This window comes from Cynocephalus volans, chromosome 16, assembly GCF_027409185.1.
Source record: "Cynocephalus volans isolate mCynVol1 chromosome 16, mCynVol1.pri, whole genome shotgun sequence".
Lineage (NCBI taxonomy): Eukaryota > Metazoa > Chordata > Mammalia > Dermoptera > Cynocephalidae > Cynocephalus > Cynocephalus volans.
Window position 1 is genome coordinate 44,788,990 of NC_084475.1, and position 25,140 is coordinate 44,814,129.

Below are 25,140 nucleotides of genomic sequence, written 5' to 3' on the forward strand. Positions count from 1 at the left end.
TAAAATGAGACTCCGCAGTATCCTTTTCTAGAAACTCTTGGTTTTTAAGTAGTATTTGCTGCTGCCTCTGATTTTTAAAAGTGCCTAATTTGCCTTTTCTTTTTACAAGCGAGCACTGCTCACAGAGGAAGTGGTTGTGGCTGGCAGAGCTCTCTCTGAATGTTTTGGGTTGGCTGATTTCTGTGGCCTCAGCACCTAAAACTGCTCTTGCTTTAATGGCTATTGTTATCAGCATCTTGTCAAGGAGGGCAAATGGCCGGGTTGCCTTAGAACAGAAAGAAGTTGGAAAGAAAAGTCGGTTGTTTGAGCTCTGCACCCTGGCTGGCTGGGAGTTAGGGAGCCAGTCAAATTTTCCTCTCTCTAAGAGTGAGCAAGGACATTTGGTATTCTCCCTAGGTGTAGCGTGAGCCTTCTTTCCTGGGTGTTAGAGATAAGTTATGTAGAAAGCCAGAGTGTTAAGTAACATATAGCACGTGTCTGCATTAGTGCAAATGTAGCTTTTCTCTGCTTAACATCAGAAAATCTAGTTGGGTGTCAGAAATCAACTGTCAGTATCTAGAATATGTTTTCTCATGAACTTAAACTTAAGGTTATTGTTTATCATGTAAGACTAAATTGTGATGTATATTTCCACCTCCCCCCTTCCCCCATTTCATTATTTTCTTTAGACTTCAGGCTCGCATAGCTCACAGGATACAAGAACTGGAAAATCTGCCTGGCTCTTTGCCACCAGATTTACGAACCAAAGCAACCGTGGAACTGAAAGCACTTCGGTTACTCAATTTCCAGCGTCAGGTAATACCTTTTCCCCAGTGAATCTGAGATGTAGGAAATAAATGTAATTGTTCCTAAAGTGTGATCTCTGAGCTTCCTTTAGTCTATTCAATATTGTTATAAAGATATAAACTTAGTAAAATAGTGTATCTTTTAGGCCAACAGTGTATAGCTAAAAGTAATGAAGATGAACTGCTTATTATTCTGTGTTTCCCTTCTGTATATTGGAAACATTTTTTCTCCTGTGTTATGGTTTACAAAGTCAGAGTTATGGCATTTTGTTACTGTGGATAAAAAACCTGGAGAACAAATGGGGTAGTGCATATTTGTCTTTACGACTCCAAGGAAAAGCAAGAAGGTGGTAGAAGCTGCTTTGTAAGCACAAATGTAAAATGCTAGCCATGACTATGAAAATAATTTCAGCAAATATGATAGTCACTCTACTGAATTGGGAGATCGTTTATAGAAATACATAAAACAATGCCTTGTAGCTTCATTATTCATTAAAACCTAAGTTTGGAGCATTTGATCACATCAGACCCCCATACTGATTAATAAGTGAATTATTATTTGTTCTTGTTACAGTTCTCAGTAGTCATTATAAAAAGCTAGTATCATGATCTATTTTCTTATTTCTCAATGAGTTGGAGACTAATGGAATGAGGTGGAGCTAATTTTCACTTTACTGCATTGTGCCTTGTGAACCCAAAAGGTGCAAGTCTCCTAGTCCATGGATTGCCTCCCTAAGCCAAAGGGGATAAGGAGCGATTTGTTGTCAGTCAGATGGGTTTGTTTTGTTAGAGTCCGGGGCATGCAGAATGAATTATTAATGAATAAAAGTAGTTTGGATGTATTGAATTGCATGACTTGGGCTGTTGGAGGATGTGACTAAAATCACAAGGCCACTCCACTTGCTATTGTCATATGAACCTGGGTGTACATTGCCTTGCTGGTTGTAGTATCACAGAAGGGCATCACTGAGGGGTAGGTGCTACTTGGCTATAGGTTTGTGAGACTAGATTTCAGCTCAAACTTTAAAAGGAAAAAGAAAAGTTCTGTGAGTTCCATTTACTGCTTATAGGTGACTTCATAACATGAATTAATAGTGTTTGATAAAATTTTTTAGAATGAATATTAATCAAGTATATTTTTAGGAGTAAGCTTATATTTAAATTAGCCTCACCATGCTGGACTCTTATTGGTCTCTGATTTTTGTTTGATATTGTTGAAAAATATGTTACCTGTGAAGTTTCCTGATTCAATTGACTGTAATTGATGATGATTTCAGATTCAACTGAATGATTATTGTTATGTCTATTCCCAAGTCCCCACTCCCTACCACCACATAACATGCAATATGGATAAAATATTATATTTATAATCATCTAAAATAAGTCCATGATGTAATATAGCATTTAAATATCTTGTAAAGAATATCATTGTTGGAGTGGGAGGAAGCCAAAACCCATACTTCTCTTTCTCTTTATGAGACTATGAGTTAACATTGTTTGGATACCTGCTATCATACAACATGAACAGAAAGTAATTCTTACATTCTTTTGGTGGAGCATCATTAAAGTTAATCTTTAAACACAAAGAGAATGTTAGTAAGACATTTAAAATGAAGTAAAAAAATTTTAAAAGCTTATTAACTAATTAATATCATTAGAATAATTAAGTAGAATGAATTAATTGATTTAAAAGCCAGGACAACGTCTACTCTTTTTTTCTTTATATTGTTACAGTTCTATAACTGCTTTTGCTCTGAATTATTTGGAAAGAAAACTTATGTTATCCTTATTACTATCCTTTTAGTTTCTTCATTTAATAAAGGCCAGCTGTGATTGAGAAACTCATGCAGTCCCCATTATGTTCCATTAGAGAAGTCAGGGTTCAGAAACCCAGCTTCCCTTTGGGGAGGCTCTCTAACCACTCTGCTCTTGACAGCTGAGACAGGAGGTGGTGGCCTGCATGCGCAGGGACACAACCCTCGAGACGGCTCTAAACTCCAAAGCATACAAGCGGAGCAAGCGCCAGACTCTGAGAGAAGCCCGTATGACTGAGAAACTAGAGAAGCAGCAGAAGATTGAGCAAGAGAGGAAGCGCCGGCAGAAACACCAGGTGCTCAGAACTGGGCTTCACTTACCCACACTTTGACAGAGATGCCCAGCGAAGGCAATAGAAGGGGTCAGAATGACTGGAAAATGTACCTTTGCATGCGGTGGGCACGCCACAGGACAGAAAGGTTCCTTGGGGTTTGCAGAGTCCAGCCATGTCATTTTATAGACAAGAACACTTAGGCCAAGACAGATAAATGGGTGACCTGCCCAAGGTCACACAGTTGGTCAGTAGCAGGATGACGTTTAGGACACAGCTTTCTTGAGTTCCAGTCAAGGATTGTCTTAGTCAGTCTGGGCTGGAATAGAAAAATACCCTAGATTGGGTGGCTTATAAACAACAGAAATTTATTTCTCACAGTTCTGGAGGCTAGAAGTTTGAGATCAGGTACCAGTGTGGTTGGGATTTGGCAAGGGCCCTGTTCCAGGCTGTAGACTGCTGACTTCTCTTTGTATCTTCATATGGGAGGAAAAGAGCAAAGCTCTCCCAGCTCCCTTTATGAGGGCTCTAATCCCTTTTTTGAGGGCTCCAACCTCACAACCTAATCACCTCCTAAAGACCCCACCTCCTAATACTGTCATTTTGGTTGTTCAGATTTCAACATAGGGATTTTTGGAGGACACTAACATTCAGTCCATAACAGGTGTCATGTTTGTAATCCCATAGAAAGCACCTGAATGGGTGGGCATAGGGGTTTTCCTAGTGCAAATTCCTGGGAAACGGAACTTGCAAAAGGACAGAAGAGAATGAAAAGTTATTTTTATAACAAATATAGATATAGTATCCTGGGCTCTTTGAAGAACCCAGTCAGAGGTTTCACGGAGACAAATATTTAAAAAACATTCCTTTCCAGAAATTTGGAAATATTTTAATGTAGTATTTGATTTTGTGTCAGAATCCTATAAATTCTGTTTGTTTTCCTGTGCTTAATTTAGTGCCTTGCTTAGTTTCATTTTGAAAAAATGTAGGGTACGTGTTTCCCTCCTTTATTTAAAACGTGGATACAAATTATGTGTGGCAATTTTCGTTTTGTCTAAACTTACTTTGCGTTACAATTCTAGGCATTTAAGTTCACTGTGTCCCTTAGGTTAATTTCAGGGTGAGTGATTCGCTTTAAATATTATCACTGTCATTTCGTAGGTCTCTTTCCTTCTCTGATCTTCCCATTTTTATGGGGTCGCATCCTTAAGACTGGGGAAGCTTCTCTTCCACAGGTTTGCAACAAAACGAACTTGGAGAAGCTGTCTTTCTCAGCAGCCCCACAGTCCTCCACTGCAGAGACTCACCAGGGCACCTCTCCTAAAATAGATTCTCATCTTTTACTTGTGTCGAATACACACTGAGAGTTTTCTGGGACTCTGTTGATATTTCACAGAACATCAGGAAATGGATTTTAAGAATCCTTTTCTTCCCCTTTTGGATCCTTTAGGAATACCTGAACAGTATTTTGCAACATGCAAAAGATTTTAAGGAATACCATCGCTCTGTGGCCGGGAAGATCCAGAAGCTTTCCAAAGCGGTGGCAACGTGGCATGCCAACACCGAAAGGGAGCAGAAGAAGGAGACAGAGCGGATTGAAAAGGAGAGGATGCGGAGACTGATGGTAAGGGGCCCCCCGCAGGAGCCGGGGAAAACGCTAGTATTGAGAATGTTTTTTGGTTTTTGTTTTTTATTTTAACTTCTCAATATACATTATAGATGATTTTCGTGTCCCTTTACCCGTTCCTCTTTCTCCACTTCATCTCTCCCCTCCCCCCCGCAAAATGCGGCAGTGCTGGGAATATACTCGGAGGAATGGAAGTCGTTATGTCAAAGGGATACCTGTTCCCCAATGTTCATCGCAGCACTATTTACAATAGCCAAGAGCTGGAACCAGCACAAATGTCCATCATCAGATGAGTGGATACGGAAAATGTGGTACATCTACACAATGGAATACTACTCTGCTATAAAAAAGGATGAAATTCTACCATTCACAGAAACATGGATGGACTTAGAGAAAATTATATTAAGTGAAACAAGTCAGGCACAGAAAGAGAAATACCACATGTTCTCACTTATTTGGGGGAGCTAAAAATAAATGAATAAATACACAAATGGGGGGTGAGGAAGAAGACAAAGCAATCACAATTCCTTGAACTTGTTAAGACAAGTGAACAGATATGAGGTTGTTGGGTAGGAGGGGGAAGGGAGGAATCAGTAAGGGGACATGAAAATCAACTACATTGTATATTGATAAAATAAAATAAAATAAAAATGCGGCAGTAGTAGAAGGAGAAAGTGAAAGCTGCTTATCAAAAATATTAGTGAGTTATCTTGAACTTCAGGGGGATGGAGTAAAAACACTTTCTTTTTCCTCGACACTACATGCCACACATCTAGGGCTACCACTGATGACTATAGCATTACCATATCCTACGTGGTATTGTTGTTGACATGATAGCTTCTCACATAAAGGCAGGTGCTCTAATTTGCAAGAGCTTGATAACCAGATCTGGAAGGATGGCAAATATAGTTCTTTTAAAAATATGGCCTCTTTGAGATAAATTACCAAGTTTTTTTTAATAAATAACCAATTTTTTTAAATGAAATAAGTTGTGTTTTGAACCTAAGAAGATCTCTTTTTTGAAGCCTCTGATGCTTATCTTTTTTTTTTTCATGGCAGAAATTATTCTTTAACAATGTGAAAAGTGATTTTTATGATAGTTGTGTTATTATCAAAAGTTATTCATGGATCATTACATTTGTGTTGTTATTTTTTTATGGATATATAAACACAGAAGGGATAGGTTTGTATCATTGGCCTGAGTATTTGGTTTTATTGACCATTTATTTGGATCTCAGAGCACACTGCGGATTTTAGAAAAGTGTGTGTGATCTGTAATGATAGGAGACCTGCAGATTTTATCTGGGACACGATGCCTGAACAGATGAAGATAAAGTCATTAGCCTTAGCCCATAATTACATGTCTGGAAAATTCTCAGTGATACTGTCTTCCTTCCTGGTATTAGAGTTTGCATTTTGTTTTCATTAATTTTTTTGGATTCTGGACAGTAAACACCATATTTTAAAAGTCACTGTGTTTAGGGCCTACTAAATCTTACCATCTTATCCTATCTCCCTCTCTTGTCTTGGAAGGAGAGAACTGTCCAAGAGATTTCCAACTAACTCAGGAGATCATTTTATAGTAATCTGAGCAGTAAGTAGTCAAATCTGTCTGATTCAACTGAAGTGAAACTATATTAGAACTTCAGAAACAGATTGGTTTGACACTAATGATTAGGCATTTGCAAATCATTAATTTTTGCAATTAAATGATGGAATACACAGATAATAGAGAAACTGAAGTTTTTTATCACTCTTTCTTCAAGTGAGATCAACCATAACCAAAAGCAATTAGAGTTATAATAGCATTTGAGGTTCATGCTCATTCGTGGGGCAGACAGCAGCCGGACTGAATGGTGAAGCTGCTGTCACTCGGGCAAATGCTGGAGTGACTTCCTGGACTGAAGACCCCAAGCTTTTCTGTAATGGAGTTACCTCTTAAGGATTTTGAAGCATGTACTTTTTATCCTAGCATCCCATGAGAAAAATATTTTGGAGTGTCCTTTTACTGGGATTTATAAAATATATTTCTCTTGAAATGGCTCAGAGTACATCAGAGTTTTATTCTGTTTAACCTCATAATATTGCTTAATGGGAGGTGGAGGTGGGAATTATTGTGTCTGTTTTATTGCTCAGCAGTATGTGACTTCAGGTGCTAAATGACTTGTCTCCAGTCACCTAAGCCCATAACCAGTGCAGATCTGTGACACAAATCCCCCCCAATTTGACCTTTGCTGTCAATCACAAAGTTTGTAATGCCAAAAAGAAAAGTTTTTTAAGTTTAAGAAGTTATTTGTTAAAAGCCTATTTGAGTCCTTGTCTTTAGAAATACTATTGAAATATTTATGAGTGGAAGAATAGTATGTATGAAATTTGCTCAAGACAGTCCAGTTTGGGATCCAGGAGAGGCATTGGGGGAAGGGTAGCAATGAAACGGGAGTCACCACAAGTTTAAGTTTTCTTGCTTGGTGTTGGTTATGTGAGAGATCATACTATTCTCTCTACTTTTGGTTACATTTGAAAATTTCCAAAATGTAAAGCTAAAAATAAAGTTCAGATGGTGAATTGTCATATTCTAACATTATTTCTGTACAGTTAAAAAAACACAGAAAAATGAAGAGCTGACTTGAAGTGCAGCTTGGCACTTGGTGCCCTGATTTTGCCATGCAACCCCCCCACCCGTCCTGGGACAAAGGCGTCACACTTCTGTGTGTTGGCCCAGTCCCGGGCTCCACGTGAGGGCTGGTGCAGCCGAGCTCATCCAGTCTGCTGCACTCACCAGCAGTCACAGCGCAGACTGGCAAGGGGAGGGTGGAGCGGGGAATGGAGTGTTCTGTAAACTTGCATGATGCTGACATCGTGCTCTTCTTTCCTTCATAGGCTGAAGACGAAGAGGGCTACAGAAAACTGATTGACCAAAAGAAAGACAGGCGTTTAGCTTACCTCTTGCAGCAGACTGACGAGTATGTGGCCAACCTGACCAACCTGGTTTGGGAGCACAAGCAAGCCCAGGCAGCCAAAGAGAAGAAGAAAAGGAGGAGGAGGAAGAAGGTGCGTACCCTAGTGGTCGTGGCTGAGTCTGGGGCATTGGGGCAGGGACTCGTTTAAGGCAAGAATTGCTCTCGAATAAGGACCACTTCCTACACTAACGGGAGGTGTAGATACTGAATTGCGACAGTTGCATGAATGGGTATGGTGTGAAAGTTTGCTAGGTGTACTAGACAGCGTGTTGGAGATGAGGGTGTGACACGTGGGATGCACTCAGCTGAAACAGTGCCGTCTGTGTTCCCATCATTTAACATAACATTTTAAATTAAGTACACAATAGGTCAATAGGAAAAGGAAAAGCATGGACACAAATAAATGTTTGCCTAAGTGTAATGCCAGTGTGGCAGGGGACTGTTGAGTTAAGAATCTGATGAAAATTAAGAAGAAAATGCAGCATATAGATTGAAAGAAGGCATATAGTTTGGGAATATTTTTGGAACAAATTTGAGCCTGTTCATTTGGATGGATGGCAATGGCAAAATTGTTCATTCAGTTCTGCTGCCCTGGTATCGCAGTAAGGTAAGTGTGCAGATAAGGATTTTAGGTACTTACAGAAAAAAAAAATAGCCCTCTGTAAAATAGATCCTAATTATCATGAGAATAGAAGGGTAAGACGTAGACTCTCTGCTCTGCAGATACTATATCTCAATTCAAGAGTAACCTGCTGGGTGTAACTTGTGAATATGGGTCCTCTTTGAAGCGGAAGCAGTCCAGTAATCTAGTTCTTTTTATTTTGTTTTTGTGATAAATTCTGATTGGGCCAGGTATAAACATCAACAGGAAGTCTTTGTCAGAATTGTGAAAATTGAAGATTGGTAGCATTTAATCATTTATTCTCTACCCTGAATAATTGAGCAAAATGGTTTTCAAAAAAGAATCAAATTTCAAGGCTCCTGAATCTTTATACTGTTTCATAATTAAGGAGGAGAAATAATTGACTGAGAAGGCACCTTCTTGTACCTGATTCCTTTAGTGTACGGTAGCTTTCCTTACTGTGAAGAAGACTGAGGACTGACTCAGAGCTTGGATTTAGACATTTCGTTGGTAAGGAGTATCTCATTTTCTTGTCAATGCAGCATTATAGACTTTTCAAAGTTCTAGCTCCCAATTTCTGACTTAAATAGACCTTTTCAGAGTTAGTGAAGAGCACACAGGCAAACAGATGTGATGTCACATTGTATAAGCGGACCCCATTAACTGGCAGTTCTAGTTTTTCCTAATCTAGTGGTGTGTTTTGCAGAGGTTACCACTGTTAGTGTCTTTAATACTAAAGTTCATATTCTACATTTCTTTGTGATTAAATGCTAATGGCTCAGATTATAAGAATTATAAGAGCTTCTCACTTATAATTCATAGATTCCTGCCATGGTATTAGATAGTCGTATCCTCATAGGCAAAGAAAGATAGATAATTGATGTTAATGATTATGCGTGTATTTTTGTGTTAATCTGGACAGAGCAGGGACCTGTCACAATATTTTTCATGGTGCTGCCTGTGCTACGTGATCTATAGGTTGGTGCTCCTCTTCCAAACTCTTGTCTTTAGGTTTGCTGATAGCATTTACTCCTTCTATTTTATGCTTTCACTCAGCAAATATTAGCTAAACACTTACTATGAGCTGGATAGTGTAGTAAACACTGGGGGAGGAAAGGGCAGTGGTGAGGAACAGCATTCCTGCTGTCTCTCACAATTTAATCAGAGAGAGAAAAAAAGATAGAGACAGACAGACATCAATCAAACATGCACCCAAATATATAATTATAAATTGTGATGAATGCTGTGAAAGAAAACTGGGAGTCAAATTGTGGGTGGGGCTTGGTTTTCTGGCAAACAAGGGATAGAGCCAAAGCAGCTGCCATCTGCCTTGTGGCTATCTCTGGGCATCTCCTGCTGACTGTCTCACATGATTCAAGTGCAGAATTTTTCCTTTGTTATCAGCCATCTCCCTCTTGTCTTGCATGTTCTCAGGGTGCCTAGCATTTGGGCACTCCCTGTCCTTTGCAGAACTAAGGAGGAGGGGCTGTATTTCCTTCCTGGCCCATCTTGCTAGGAGAAATGGGAGAAAAGAAGGAAAAAAAGAAAAAAGAAATTAAGGCCCTTCCTAGCCCTTTCAGGAACCTGTCTCTTTCACAGAGCTTTAAGACTTAGTTCAAAGTGAATTACCCAGTTCCATATGCACCTTTATTAAAGTGCAAAGGAAAGGGATGCTTTCAAAAGCTGATTATCTGACACTTTGGATTATCTGTAGTTCTTCTCCCCTCCATCAGAGCGAGTGATTGAGAGTTGCTTGTTCCAGCTTCTCTCTGGTGCAGGAAAACTTGTGCCACAAGCTTAAAAATTCTGTGCTGTTGCTTTCAGCATTCTCCCACAGTATTAAATATTATGCTGTACCTATCCACATTTTTAAAAATTAACTAAGGCATCAATTAACCTTTGTTTAGAGAAAACCGGCTTTACTCAGTGAGCTCATAGCATTGAGCTGGCAGCAGCAACACTGGCAGGATAACTAAGGTACTGATAGCTCTAGGAACTGTGCTATTAAAGATGAATGTGGTGAATCTTGTCATTAAATTGGAAAAGGATTACTTTTTACTTTCAGTGTTAAACTGGTATATCACTTTTCTTAAAAAAAAAAAAAATTGCCCAGCATGACAGAGAAGTCCGCTGTCTTTCAAGGGGACTTTATTGTGTTTACTTGCTGCTAGTGAATAATAGTGTACGTTTCTTTTAATCTATCATGACCTTGTTTAATTTTCTCTTCTCGCCATTAGGGGCATTTCTATGAAGTATACATTTATAAATCATTTAGAAACTTCTCATTCTCAGCCTAGTCTTCCATTAATGCCCTTGAGATAGAAGACAAAGAAGTAAACTATGTATATCTACTTAAGTGTCAGAGGGGGCATAATTTTTAAAGTATTGAAATATCTAATTATGTGAAACCAATCTCTGCAGTGTTACAAGATGAATGTGCTATTATGTGTGTTTAACATGACCTTGAGGTCTTTGTTCTCTGACATGGTTGTTCTCTAACTACAGGGTGACTGCAGGATAAAAAAGGGGATGGGGCTAGATAAAGCCACCAATGTATGTACAAATAGGATTGAATGTGGCTAAATTAGTAAATTGGACCACTGCCCAAATCGTGTTAGCATGCAATCTTTTAAATTAATAACTGCATAAGAAAAAATATACGAATGTGCTATTATTCCCTTGTAGGATGTTTCATTAAAAAAATCTCTTACATAGTACTCCATTCACTTGATCCATTATGAGGTGATAGGAAGAGTATGTGACCCATAGATTTGTTGTGAGATGATGTGGGAAAGTTTATCCAAAGCATTTAGAATGCTTCCTAGCTCATAGTAAGTGCTCAGTAAATGTTAGTTACTTTATCAAGAAATTCTGTGATAAAAGTTTGTTGAGATGTGATTATGTTTTTTTAAAAAAATAAAATCTCTTTTTTTAAGCCTTTACTGCATATTCTTTTGGTGTTGAATAAACAGTCACCATTTTTTTCTAGTTGGGGATCATGTGGATATTAGTGGGTAGGACATCTTTCAGGTCAATAAGAGATTCTTTGACTATGGAGGCAAGCAGAAGAAAAATGAGAATTTATTATTTTTGATGGACTCTGCTTGCCACCTCACATCCCCAACTCCTACAAAGAGAATTTCTAATTACATGGGCTCTAACTTAAAGTGTTTCCTTGTGATAATAAGGCATTCCTCACAGTGCTCTAGGGTGCATTTTTCCTTAAACTGTGGTTAGAAGTCCATGCCAGGGGCACCCCAGACTACTGCTTAGAAGTCTAGCCATCGTAGGGGTTCAGCTTCTAGAGCTGTTGGCTTCAAGCCCAAAATAAATATTTATTCTTTTCATATCTTTCAATGGGGTGTATACCAGCAGAATTATGCTCTTGTTATTTGTGACATTTCTTGGAAACTCAAGTTACTAATGGACACACATTAAGAAAATCTGGGGGCAACTGTACCAGATATTTTTTTCATCGTGGTGTTTTATTTCTTTATAAAATGTCTTTTATTCTCTCTCTCTCCCTTTCTCCCTCCCTCCCTCTCTCTCACCCGCCTTCTCAGCCATCATTAGAAGTAAATCTCAGTACTGTGATATTTTGGAAGGGGGACCCTTCTGGCATAATGTATTGATCAATATAGTGATAGGAAATGTGCTCTTATCCTTTTTAGATATCAAAAAAATCAGAAAAGTCCGTTGTCATGATTTTCAGTGAAAAGAGCATCAAATGCAAAGTAGTAATGTTGTTGAGACATTTGTTTTAAATTCAAGTTGCTCTCTGATTCTTCTCAATTCTTGATCTCATGTTTTCTCCAAAGATTAGTTTATTGCAGTTTTCTGCTACAAGATTTTCACAGATGAAAAGAAGATTCTATGATAATTCTGCACACTTTAGTGTAAAGACTCTTGTAAGGGTAGGTGAACCCTATGCCACAATGATTGGATTTATTTGATTAGTTCAGTGTCAAAATGCGTGAAACCAGAAGATTGGATGAAAGCCCTGTTTAACTGAATTGACCAGTTACTTGAGTCAAAAATGTTCAAATTCGTTTTCTCTGTAAGACACAACCCAAGTCATTTGAAAATGCCTGTTAATTTGATATTGCTGGACATTTTTTATTGCCTGATCACCCTATCTTAATGCTCAAAGGTCCACTTAAATGACAGTAAAAATAGCCCAAGTGGTTTCAAAAAGCTTAGGTTTCCTGTGAGGCAGAATGAGTTCTTAAGATGCCAGCACATATGAATGTTGTTTCAGCATATTATAACAACACCTGCCGGGGAATAAATGCATTCACTTTATAATATGGATTGTAAAATATTTGATATAAAACTGTTTCTTTACAAAATGAGGCTGTTTGTAGCCTGTGTGGTAATCTAAATAAAGTACCCCATTGAAGTCTGTGTTCTTGAGTTCAGCTTACACAGGATTTTCATATCTAGGGATTCCTTTTCCTCCTCAGCCCTGTTGATTATTTTATATACCTTCTGCAAGGAAGATGGGTAGCCATGCACATAGCTTTGTGAACATTCCTAAATGGAGGATATGAATTGACATTGGCCTTGGAAATTGGGAACCCGAATTGTCTTTAGTTTGAGTAATTTTTAGCTATGCATCTCTTTAGCTATGAGTAATTTGTATCAGGTCTCCTGACATGACTAGATTAATTATACTCTTCCCTCCCTACATAAGCATAATTAGTGCTAAACTTTTTGCAGGTAGGAAGAATCCAGTACAAAGTTCCTTCAGTCCTGATTAATGAATCCAGAACAAAGTTCCTTCAGTGTTTTGTTTTGTTTTATCAATGAAAGCTTAGGCATCAGCCCGTAATATTGATAGCATGTGTTTGCAATCACATGATACAGATAAGTGCATGTGAAAATTCCTCAGGTGGCAGAAGACATCGTAGCAGACTGTCCAAAGTCAGCACAAACATTTTGAATCAAAAAAAAGGGAGGGATGGGGGGCGGGGGGGGGGCTAGCAAGAAATTGGTTAATGGACACAAGGAATGATTAACTTTTGTGATGATGAACATGCTCAGTATCCTGATTTAATCATCACACATTGTACACAGGTATATTCAACTCTGTACCCCACAAATATGTTTGATCAGTTATTTTTCAATAAAAAGTGTTAGATTTTTTTTTAAGGGAGGGTTTTTGTTTTTCTTTGCTTTTGTTTTTGAGATAAAGCATCAGTTTGATGTGAGAAGATAGATTTATGAAAGCACATCAACCAGAGATCGTCACCAAACTGAAAGAGTACAAAGCATGCTGGGAGAAGTTGACATCGCTTGCCATAGAGTAGACTGCCACCTGGCTTCCCCTTCCTGTAATAGCAGGGATCTTGGGACAGGGCACGCAGGAGAGAGAAGTCGCACAGAGTGCCAGTTCAATGATGAGTTGTGTCTGCGATCTTAGCTATTTTATGACTTGCAAATACATTGGTGCCTAATTACAATAATAATAATAATTCAGTTAGCATACGCTAAGTAGAAGGCATTGTTCTTGATGCTTTCATTCATTCCTTCATTCACCAAATATTTATCTGGTGCCTTTTAAGTGCCAGGCACCCCTGTGTGTGTGGAAATGCATCAGTGGACAAAACAAACAGAAATCCCTGACCTCATAGCCTTATAAAGCAGTTTTCAGGCAATGCTATTCCCAGTCTCTTAATTATAGATGTAAAAGAAAGCCCTTGGACTTTCATTCACTCTTTTGCATTGTGGAGATTGACTTGTGCAGCATGTATTACGTGCAGCACTGCATTGTACATATTGAAGTAACAACCCAGTCCTGCATCAGCCCCGTGACTTAGGTAATTGTAACATCCCCATTTACACAAGAGGGAACCAAAGTACAAAGAGAAAAAGGTTTGCTCAAGATCACACAGCTAAGGTTTCTCATAGAGCTGGGATTCAAATCAGGTTGTCTGATCTCATTGTCTGTTAGATTTAAGAACCAAGTGACTTAAATCTAATATTATTTTGCCTCTCGAATTTGACACCTAATGGAATTGAAAAAAAATAGTTTGGGGGCTTTTAAGTAATGGAAGGGCCTGATGAGGCAGTTTTTTAGATAACACTCTGGCTAGTCTATACTATATTCATAGGAGAATATCCTTTAGAATAGTTTAGGTTCTATTAATTTATGGCACTTGAAGATTTTACTGTGCTATTCATTGAAATGGTGATCCAGTTCCACTTGCTAGGTATTTGAAATTGGCTTATTCATTGTCTCCTTTGATTTTCATTGTTGGCCAAATTTGTAGCTTATTTCTGGTTTGTATGGAAAGAGTGGTGGGATTAATTGACTTTCTCCCATTAATTAAAACAGTCGCCTGAGTATAGGACCTGAGAATTCCTAAAATGGAACCTTCAGTGACTGGTAGCAGGGATGGTTTCTTTTCTGGACTGACTGAGGGTTCTGTCACTGTCCTCTGTATCACTAGCCTAGATGGAGGGCCTGATGCTCTTCAAATCCAATCATTCATTTTGAGTTTGTAAATATTTTCGTTTTGGGGTGGCATAAGTAGAAAATTAAATTATTGGGAAATTATAACCAAAAGGAGTATTTTATTTTCTGCTCTTTGGTAGAAGCTACATTTTTTTTTTTAATGCCTTGTGCTTTGGCATATATACATACATGTATTTTTGGTAAAAAATTATGTCATAAACGAACTTTAAAATTTTCATACACTTATGGAACTATTTTTCTTCTGTATGGATAAAAAGCTGAATTTTCAAAATGAAGTGTTTTCATAAAAATTGCTTTGCAAAAAGACTATTGAGTTATTTTTATGGAAGGCAAAAATGTATTACAGAATCAATGTCTTAAGTAAACAAAGTTCAGTTAATATTGATTCCATATCATTATATATATTTTTAATTAACTAAAGAGCCCGAGGGAGGAAAGCTCATTTTCTTTAATATCTTGATAAAGGAAATGACTAAAAGTTTTTTCTCATTGTAGTGTATATATATATATAGCTTTCCAGCAATAACTTTAAAATAAAGATTCTGTAAAGGTGATATTAAAGATTTCACTTGTTAGAGAGGTTGTTATAAATGGAAGAAATTTTGGACTATTTTGTATGTATTACAGATCAGACTCTCTTGGACATGTACAAAATGTAACATAATCTTAGCTTTTCATTAGGTTGTCTTTAGGCACATAGAGGTTAAGGGACTAAGATTTAATATTTAAAAAATGGTAGAATTTTTCATGAGACCACAGTATGTGCATTGAATTTCAGCATACACACACTGTGAAAATACTATATATTATGAAAACCAATTAGGTAGAATGCAAAACATCGAGGGAACTCACAGAATTTTGTGTTATTTTATATTTTTATGACCCAGGAGCAGTTCAGAGCTTATTCTTTTTTTTTTTTTTTTTTTTTTTTTGGTCTTTTTCGTGACCGGTAGTGCACCTGCGACGGGAGCGTCGCTGCGCTCCCAGCGCCGCACTCTCCCGAGTGCGCCACAGGCTCAGCCCTCAGAGCTTATTCTTTATTATTTTATTTTATTTTTTTGTCGTTTTGTGACCGGTAAGGGGATCACAATCCTTGGTGTGGTGTCGCCCACACCGCGCTCAGCCAGTGAGCGCACCGGCCATTCCTATATAGGATCCGAACCCGCGGCGGGAGCGCTGCCCTCTCCCGAGTGCGCCACGGGGCTGGCCCTCAGAGCTTATTCTTGATGGACATTTGTAGGATGTTGTTCTTCGTTGCTGATGAAAACTTGCTTAGAGAATAGGAAAGTTGAGCTGATTATGTCAGGACTTGTCCTCCCGTGCCAAACACGAGAAGAACATTTCAGATTCTGACTGCTATCTCAATGCTGCCGTTGTCTTAAACTCTTTGGGTCCCTGAAGACACAATCCCCAAATTTCTAGTGTGCTGCTGGCCTTGGATCACATCTGGCTTTAAATGACTCTCCGCAAGTTGCTAATAAAGTATACACTTTGTCTCAGGTAGCAAAGAGAAATCAAAACGAAATCAATTAACATTTAAGCTTTGTTAGATGGTGGTGGGTAGCAATGGAATCTTGTTACATATCAACTTGCTGTCATGAGTCCTGTACCGTCTTCTGGGTGTGCACATAACATTTGATTTTATTGTTTTGCAGAAAGCTGAGGAGAATGCAGATGGCGGGGAGTCTGCCCTGGGACCAGATGGGGAGGTAAGGGATTTTCATCCATTTCTACTGCGTTCTGCTGCATGGACACCCTGCCATATCTTGCAGCACCATTCTCTGTGTATTCTAATTTTACTGTTACTCAGCTATTCACTTTTAAGTAAAAATAGTAGTACATTAGTATAGTAGAAAATTAGAGTAATATAAAAGGGATACAGTAAAAAGTAGTCTACTTCCATCTCAGACTACCAATCAAGTGATACTGAGTTTCTTGCATACCATTCCAGAATTTTCTGTGCACACAGAAGCATATATTTATGAATGCATAGAATGTGTAAGAATCTTAAATGATTCAATAACTACAATTGCCCGGTATACTTCATGCAGAAGCATAAAATATGACCCAGTTCCCCTAGTTTATTACTTTGAAATTATGAAAATACATATACCAAAAAATTCACACATTTAGTCAGCTATTTTTTTGATGTTTTCTGTAGGTTTACAATATAGCTTCTTTGTGTACATTCATAGTCCTAAATTTTATTTCTTCATATTTCTAATATTCTCCTGAATCATGAGGATACAATTATTTATTTATTAGAATTTTTTTTCCTGAAAAACTCAAGGTTCTGTGCCAGTGATTTACAATGAGGAAGCACATCCCCAGAGCAGGACGGAAAGGGAGTTTGTTTCAAACCAGCTTCTTCTTCTCTCACAGATTCTGATAAACCTGCTTGGAGGATTGGGATGGTGGGAGATTGCCTCTTCCCATTCTAGAATCACTGTGCACATGAGCCTTATTGTGTGAGACTGGAACAGCCTAGATTCAGGAAAAAATGTTGAACCACTATTCTGTGCAGAAGCCTCTTGAACAATAAATGTTGCTTAACCACTATAATCCATCACAAGGAAAGAAAGGATCAGGACAAGTGTCTAATGTGTAAGAAATTCTCAGTGGGCTGTTAAGGGGGAAGAATACTATATATTAGACCACTTAGAAACAACTCTAATTTGCAAAAGCCCAGCCTTACATAAGCATGCCTCACAGGGTCTATAATTAAGAAGTACACAGGGAGAGATTTAACAAGTTAGTGTAATAGTGTTCTTATCTCTTATTATCGCTTGGGAAAATTAGCTGCTGATCTTGGGCCTGTGACATACACCTTTTTTTTCTTCTAATCGCAAAACACATGTGTGGTGTTTGCTGAAGTTTGTAAAGTGGACATCTTGCTCAGTTTGTTTTGAAATAATGCTCTTATTATACTCTTATCTGCTCATTCATTGCTTTTGCCAAGCTTCTAATTCCAGCTACTGTGACTTCCAATTTTCTTTGAGGCATGACATTAGCAATAAAATAAGCTATATTATAATAGTTCAAGATAACAGAATATGATTTCTCCGATGGAAATGATAGCAAATGCTAGATTTCCTTCTTTATCTCGTGAGTGTATAGATGACCTTTTGCATCAATGAGGAAGAAGCTTCATGTTGGCATGCAAAGTAATGGTGTTCAAAACCATTGCTTTAGCACACATAAAAGAAAAATAGACAGCATAGAGTAAGCCTTTTCTTCCTTTAAGGTTATTTTTGTGAATACTCGTTAGTATATTGTTTCTTATTCTGATAATGCTTTCTTAAGGGAGTAGGGAGAAAAAAATTGGGTTTTGGGGTTTTTTTTTGTCATTTCCTGTAAGATGTAGAAGATACCTACAGCATACTGTTTTACTTACCATTTTTGCTTAACACCAATTAAAAGTAATTTAGGAAAATTAGTTTTTAGGAATTAATGTATTGTTTAAACATTTCATATTATCACTTTTCAGGAGCTAGATAACATGAACCACTCACAGATCAAGCATTTCCAAACAAGCGTTTCACCTAAGGGTCTGCTCCTAGAAGTATGTGTCATCCCACAATCAGTAGCATTCGTTGGTGTAGGATTGCTCCATTTTTAGGCCTTTTAGGACAATTTGTTCTCTGAAGTAGGTCAAACACTTCCGTGATTTCATTTATTCTCTTAATTTTCTGAGCAAGCCACTTTTCCTAGAGTCTGTTAGTGAACTTCAGCTCAGTCTTGGTCTATCTGCCATGTCGAATGAGCAGAGCTTTTCTCTTTATCGTATTCACAGGTACCAATGGTTGGGTTATACCTGGTGGTCTGGTTTTGGATAAAGGACACTGGTTCTGCAGAAGCCAAGCCAGCCACTAATGAGATGACACAGGTTTTCCTTTTCCATTTTCAGTTCTCTGTGAAATCATGACTTTGTAATAGTCGTTATCTGAGGAGTATTAATTGAAGGATTGGGGGTTGTTAGTTGCAAATGACCAAAATCAACTCTGCCTGATTTAAGTAAGAAGGGAATGTATTAACGGGAGGTAAACTAACTCATCAGATCTCCAGGAATACTGGAGAACCTGACTCAGGGCTGTTCTCAGTATTATACTGTACAGTGGGTCCTGTGAGGACATGTCTGCTATTGGGAGCAGGCTGGAGCTGGCACAGCCAATACTGCTTCACTAGCACTGCTGCCACCAGTGTGCCTGTCAGTCCCCACTGCCTTGAACTTCTAACTCCTAACTCGGAGCCTTGGTGAGTACATTCATTCGGTGGAGCTGAGGTTTTGTGCCTGTTCCTTAGCTGCCAAGGAGGCTGGTGTTTTCAGTTCCTATAGTGGGAGGTAGCCTCTCACTTCCCACGACTCATTCGGTAGTGAAATTTCCAAGCCCAGGAAAAGGTTTCAGGTGCTGGGCAGCTAAAAGGCTGAGAAACGTCCAGCACAGAACTGGGAGAACATCTCAACATCAAGCAATGGTGTGATTCTTTTCCTCCTTTCTAGCCGATAGATGAGAGCAGCCAAATGAGCGACCTCCCTGTCAAAGTGACTCACACGGAAACCGGCAAGGTCCTGTTCGGACCAGAAGCACCCAAAGCAAGTCAGCTGGACGCCTGGTTGGAAATGAATCCTGGGTATGGCATAAAAGCAGCATTATTGTTTTCCTTTTGGCTTTTTAGATTCATGAAACTAAAACAACAGGGCCTTTGCTGAGATGGTTGAAGTTATCTGCATTCATCATTGGTACACAGAACATGCTAGTTAATTCATGTGTGTCTATATCATTTTATAGTTTAAAGAACTAAGATCCTTTCTCTTTCTCTCTCCTTTTCTTTAGTTACGAAGTTGCCCCTAGATCCGACAGTGAAGAGAGTGATTCTGATTATGAGGAGGAGGTATGTATGTGTCTCTGTTTAGGGTTTATTGGTTTGAAAATTGATGGGAGAAGACCCTTCTCCTTGAACGTAGACCCAGCCCCTGTGTCCTTCTATCGCTTTTTTTCTACAGGGTTGGCCTTTCAGTGATGATTTGGGCTAAGGATTTGCAAAAGCTTTGATGCTGCAGTGATCTCTTGGGGGTTCCTGGCTGATGGGGAAACTTGGGAAATTCAAAATTCATTTGGAACTGAGAAAAGAGAAGTTGGCCTTAAATTAGAGATGGTGAAAAGCTCTTTCAGGGAGAATTGAAGATGGATTACTTTGGGAAAGGCAATCACTTGCCTCCAGGTGGTTCACTCTGAGAGTCAGCTGCCTAACAATTTCTGAAGTCCTTTAGTCCTTAGAGTCTATTTGAAGTTGTAAGTGTGGGAATGTAGATGAAAAGGGCATCATGGGCTTGGCTTAATGAGTTTATTGATCCTCTTGATGTCTCTCTAAATGTGATCCTTGTTTGAATTCCTTGGATATACTTGTAACCCAAAGAGAAGCACATTTCTCCATCTCTTGGAAGAAATAATATATCTAGAACCTAAATGGGAATCTTGGATACTTTTAATAGAAATTAAGGAATAACAAAATTATTTGTTAGGTCAACTATGAAATGGTTTAATTTAATAATTACAAATAGAAGGATTAAAAGATTTGATCTCATTTATTAGAGCGTTGTTAATATGTAGTCATTAAATCTGATGTTTAGCAGCATAGAGGAATCTTAGTCGAAAGAGCACATGGCACAGATGCCAGGGACTGGGTAAAGCAGGCTTACTCAGAATACTTACCAGAATTTCAAGACATTTGCTACTTTCCTTCTATTTTGTGGATCTGTGTTTTCTAAATTAATCTACCATGAGCACTTACTGCTTTCGTAGAGGAAAAATACCAAAAAGTTACGTTAAAAAAAGCGTAACTATTAAAAAGCAAATACTTTGGGGAGGCATGCTAATTTTTTTTCCCAGCTACTCTTTCTCCGAGCTATTTAAAGGTTGAAAAATCAATTTTAGAATATGTCTTGTTACTCAGAGCATGGGCCCATAAATTATCTGTTGGAAGAAACTTCTCTTTGAGAGCCAGAGAGGGGCAGAAATGAGATAAAGTAGGCTTCTTTAACCAACAGATGCCAACCTGTGCCAGCTCTGGACAGCTGGGGAGAGAGTGAACTCTGACTTGGGGGACACGAGACCCAGGAACTGATCTTGGGCCTGCCACAGGGGGGCCCAAGTGACTCCCCTCTCAGCACTTCACTTGCTCACCTGGGAGATGTGCAAGTTCCTCAGCTTACTCCTCACTTCTAAATGACCTGTCACTGATAGCATGTCAGTTCATATTTTTTCATTCAAGAGTTACGCAAAAGCATGGTCCTCCTGAGCCCTGCCCTTAGAGGATATTCTCCTGATTACCTGGAAAGATTTAGCCTTCAACACCCGGTTAATAGTAGACATAATGAATATTTGGTGACTCTTTCAAACTGGTCAGCTGAAGGTACTACACCATTGAGAGGTGGAGGTATTGAATCCTCTGCCAAGTTATTGACAGTTTTTATCTAAATACTGAGAAATGTGTGACGTGCATCAGTCACAGAGCAGTGTGCTTCGGAGCTCCAGTTCCTCTACCACAGACACGTGTGTGCCATCAGAGTTCCACTGGCATGATCAGAGCATTTTTAGGAGAATGAGGATACTTAGTACTCTAAAGTCTGGCTTTGGAGAGAGAGGGATGGACAGTTACTATGTACATGAAAACAGATATGGTCTACAGGACCCTTTCTTAACCAAATAATAAATATCTGTCTTTCTGTCATGATGTTTACATAATTATTCTTGGGAGCAGGGTTCTTGGGGATCTCCAGAAGATTCCTTTGTTCTGTCATTCAGTGATTTAAACAGCAATGGAATGGTGTATTGCCCAATTTAAGTAGATGTTAGTTTTACTTCCTCCCTTAATTGTATTTATCTATTTCGTTTGTGAAGTTGAAAACTATTTAATCTCTTTTTTTAGAAGTTCCCTTGTTAAAATGTAATTTTCACCCTATCTTCGTTCCTTTCCCAGGATGAGGAAGAAGAGTCCAGTAGGCAGGAAACAGAAGAGAAAATACTTCTGGATCCAAATAGTGAAGAAGTTTCTGAGAAGGATGCTAAGCAGATCATTGAGTGTGTATCTCTCAGTTTTCTCCCTTGGAAATGCATTGCATGAGGATGATGCTGTGTGAATTTTCTTTTAGAAAATTTTATTTAAGAAGGGAGCAAACTTTATGCCCACCCTCTACTTGAAACCGTGCCCTCAGAGGTCACCACTGAGCTTGGGGCACTCAGGTCCGAGGGTTTTGTGCTGCTCATCTCCCTTAGGTGCTCATCACACCTCAGGCTCATTGCTGAGCTTCACACTGTCATTTGCATTTCTGTCCCAGATTGGACTCATCAAGCTTACCTCCTGAAACTGGCTGCTTTCCTGCCTGCCCTAGCTCCCTTAATGGCATCACCACTTACCCAGAAACCCATGCAAGAAATGCTTTTCTCTTCTCTGTCCTTGCTGTCATAGCCACGTCAGCCACTAACCCCTGCCCAGTCCCTGAACTCTCCCCACCTGCCCCTTCTGATGGTGCTGGCTCCACTTGTCACCCCATTCCTGTCGGTCCTCTGTATCAGTGGTCTGCACATCTCTTTGTTAGTATAGCTGTAGTATTAAAAAGAAAATTGTTGTGAAACAACATGCAAAAGAGAAAATTTTAAAAGATGAGATTTTTTTCAAAGACCTGAGAAATAGGCATCCTAATAGTTTTTATTCCATGGCTGGTATGTCCTACTTTAGAAACCTTTGTTTTACCGGTCTGTTCCTGCTCCTTCATTGAAGGTTTTAAGAACCCCTCAATGGCTCCTAGTTGCCTGTAGCTCACCGACAAGGGACAGAAGATAGAATAGAAGACTGCCTTGCCTCTTTCCTGCTCCTTTAATGTCACCTTCAGCCCTCTCCCACCTGTCCTCCAAGCTTTAGCCTGTGTTCTGTGAATAGGACTTATCTTTGTATCCCAGCAGCCTAGGACAGTTTTATTGGCAAAGTATTAATCTGCAGGCTCGGGCTCCGATTGGTCTTTTGAGCTCAAGGGCACCTTCATTCAAGTCCTGGTTTCACTATGTTTGGTGTGACCCAGGCCCATGAAGTAACCTCCCTGAACCTCAAGTTCTCCACGTGCTGAAATGGGGATGATGATAATAATGCCTACTGTGCTTAGTTTTCATAAGGATCACAAATAGTGTATTTTAACTGCAAAGCATGTAGTAAGTGATAAATAAACAGTACTTATTGCGGCTATTTTAGGCTCAATTCATTTTTTGAATAAAGTAAAATCACACATTTGCCCACAGTCCACGTGTGACTCTTCATGGTCTCTCTCTCAGGACAGCTAAGCAGGACGTGGATGATGAATACAGCATGCAGTACAGTGCACGGGGCTCGCAGTCCTACTACACCGTGGCTCATGCCATCTCGGAGAGGGTGGAAAAGCAGTCCGCCCTCCTCATTAATGGGACCCTTAAGCATTACCAGGTAACTGGCGTGATCTGTGTTTCCTTGGCAAGTCATAATCTTTAATTTCAATTAGAGTACGTCATGCACATACTGACTGCTTGAGAGGTTTTCATGATAGTGAGACATTTTGGGTCACATCACTTATAACATTGAGGTTCCCCCCATCGTGCCTATAATTCTTTTAGAGTACTTCTGTGTTGCCATACCAGTTTTCTCTTTCATGGTTTTGGGATGAATTTTGTTTTAAGAAATAACTGGCTTCACATTTGAAATAGTTTTCATTGTCGATCTCTTTAAAGTGGAAAACCCAGCCACGTTCTGTTAATGTAGGGAACACCCACACCTCATCTTGAAGTAAATGAAGTATTTCTTTAAAAATTTTAATTGTGGCTATACTTCCATACTGTGGATTCAACCACCTAGAGGCAGCTATCTATTACATTTATGCCTTTTAAGGCATGATAAAAGTGTGAGCATCTCTGCTTTGATTAAAAACTAGGCTGTAAACATAACAGATGTTTTCTTTGGCCTGTCTGGATTGAGGTCAACTGCTGTCTTCCACCTCCTGTCACTTTGTGGTATTACCCAAAGTGTGTTCCTTGGCACGTTTGTTCCATAAGTTGTTCCTTAGAAATAAAAAATTAAAAATAAGGTTTTGTGATCAAATAGGAAATACTATCATCTGTAATTAGGATTACCATATAATTCGCTATTCCAAATTTGGATACTTGTGAGAGTGAGTAGGGACTGTTATTATTGATAATAGGCATAACTATTGGACTGTCTCAAGGCAGCTAGACATGTGGTGGCAATCCATAAAACACATCAGCACACTAATGACTGTGCAAAAATAAACTTGTAATTCATAATGCACATCAGTGTCCTGCAGTAAAATAACTTGTTTAACATTGTTTAACTCTTATTTCTTATTTTTTGACCACCAAACCCTGTTTTTGTGTATCGCCTATTAAGATCATGTACAACCACTGTTTCCTAGAATACACTTCAGGAAGTGCATGCTTCAGGCTAATGCTTCTCAGGCTTCTTGGTGTCAGGTCCCCTCCATTCTGAACACTTGGCACTGTGTTTGCTGCCACTGCATGGGAGTGAAGAATACAGCAACTGCTAACACACCACTGCCTTGATTTGTTCTGAAGTGCTGATGGCTTTTACCTACCAGTGCTTTTGCATCATTAGTACAGATGTCGACACAGTAAAAATGACAAATAATGCCTTAGTATTATTATGAGAATTGTTTTGACCTGTGGATCTCCTGAAAAGGTCTTGGGGACCCCCATGAGTCTCTGGAGCACACTTTGAGGACCACTTTTCTGACCTAAGTCAGGTCATGTTATCTCCAAAGACCATGTCACTTTCATGAGGTCCAGAGTGGTTTTCATCTTCTTTGGCCTACCTGACGTAGCTGTTAACTCCTAGTATGTTCTAATAATTTTTGTATATCTGTATATGGGAGATCCATTTTTGGGATTATGTATAAATAACTTTTAATGCCACATTGAGTTTCTCTTGCCATCCAACACCTTTATAAGCTCTGTCTAACCCAGCTCCTCCTACTTCCATGTGTGAATTTTCTGTCTCTCCCCATCACTGGGTGCTGTAGATTCCCTGAACTAGCCTTGTACTGTCTCCCCTTGGGCTTTTGCCTCATGAAGTTCCTTCTTCCTGGAGTCTGACCACCCATATCTGCCTGATGAGATCTTTTCCATTTCCTACAAATCAGTTCAAATTGTGGCTCAAAGCCTTCCCTGAGCAATCTCTTCATGAGTCAGCTTTCTATCTTCTTGCTCCTTGATAGGTTTTTTTATCATTAGTATTTATTAAACCTTGATGTAGCTAAGGCCTTTCTGCTGCTACCTGGAGAGGTACATACGCTCATTTCAATATTCAACCCCCCAATTCCATGGACTAGGAAAGCCCAAATCACTTCCTACAATTTTTGTGAATTTCTAGTCCCCACTGCTGCTAGTTTCTGCTTCTGTTTTATCTGGATTAACACAGATACACAATTCAGCCCCATTTACCACTTTTCATTAAAAACAAAACAAAAAAAACCCCCACTCCTCCCACTGAGTGTCCAAATGTTTCTTGTACTTAGTTGACTTTC

General features: G+C 39.0%; 1 protein-coding gene across 7 annotated transcripts in view; it reads left to right on the plus strand.

Moving 5' to 3' along the window:
• Nucleotides 1–25,140, plus strand: part of SMARCA2 (SWI/SNF related, matrix associated, actin dependent regulator of chromatin, subfamily a, member 2) — a 168,009-nt gene that overhangs the window by 38,101 nt on the left and 104,768 nt on the right. For all 7 annotated transcript variants that reach the window (XM_063081477.1, XM_063081483.1, XM_063081479.1 and 4 more), the window contains exons 6-14: nucleotides 669–795; nucleotides 2,722–2,895; nucleotides 4,322–4,495; nucleotides 7,379–7,549; nucleotides 16,214–16,267; nucleotides 19,060–19,190; nucleotides 19,394–19,451; nucleotides 21,540–21,640; nucleotides 22,886–23,033. In XM_063081477.1, coding sequence (XP_062937547.1) covers nucleotides 669–795; nucleotides 2,722–2,895; nucleotides 4,322–4,495; nucleotides 7,379–7,549; nucleotides 16,214–16,267; nucleotides 19,060–19,190; nucleotides 19,394–19,451; nucleotides 21,540–21,640; nucleotides 22,886–23,033 — 1,138 coding nt within the window. The remainder of the gene's footprint in view (nucleotides 1–668; nucleotides 796–2,721; nucleotides 2,896–4,321; nucleotides 4,496–7,378; nucleotides 7,550–16,213; nucleotides 16,268–19,059; nucleotides 19,191–19,393; nucleotides 19,452–21,539; nucleotides 21,641–22,885; nucleotides 23,034–25,140) is intronic.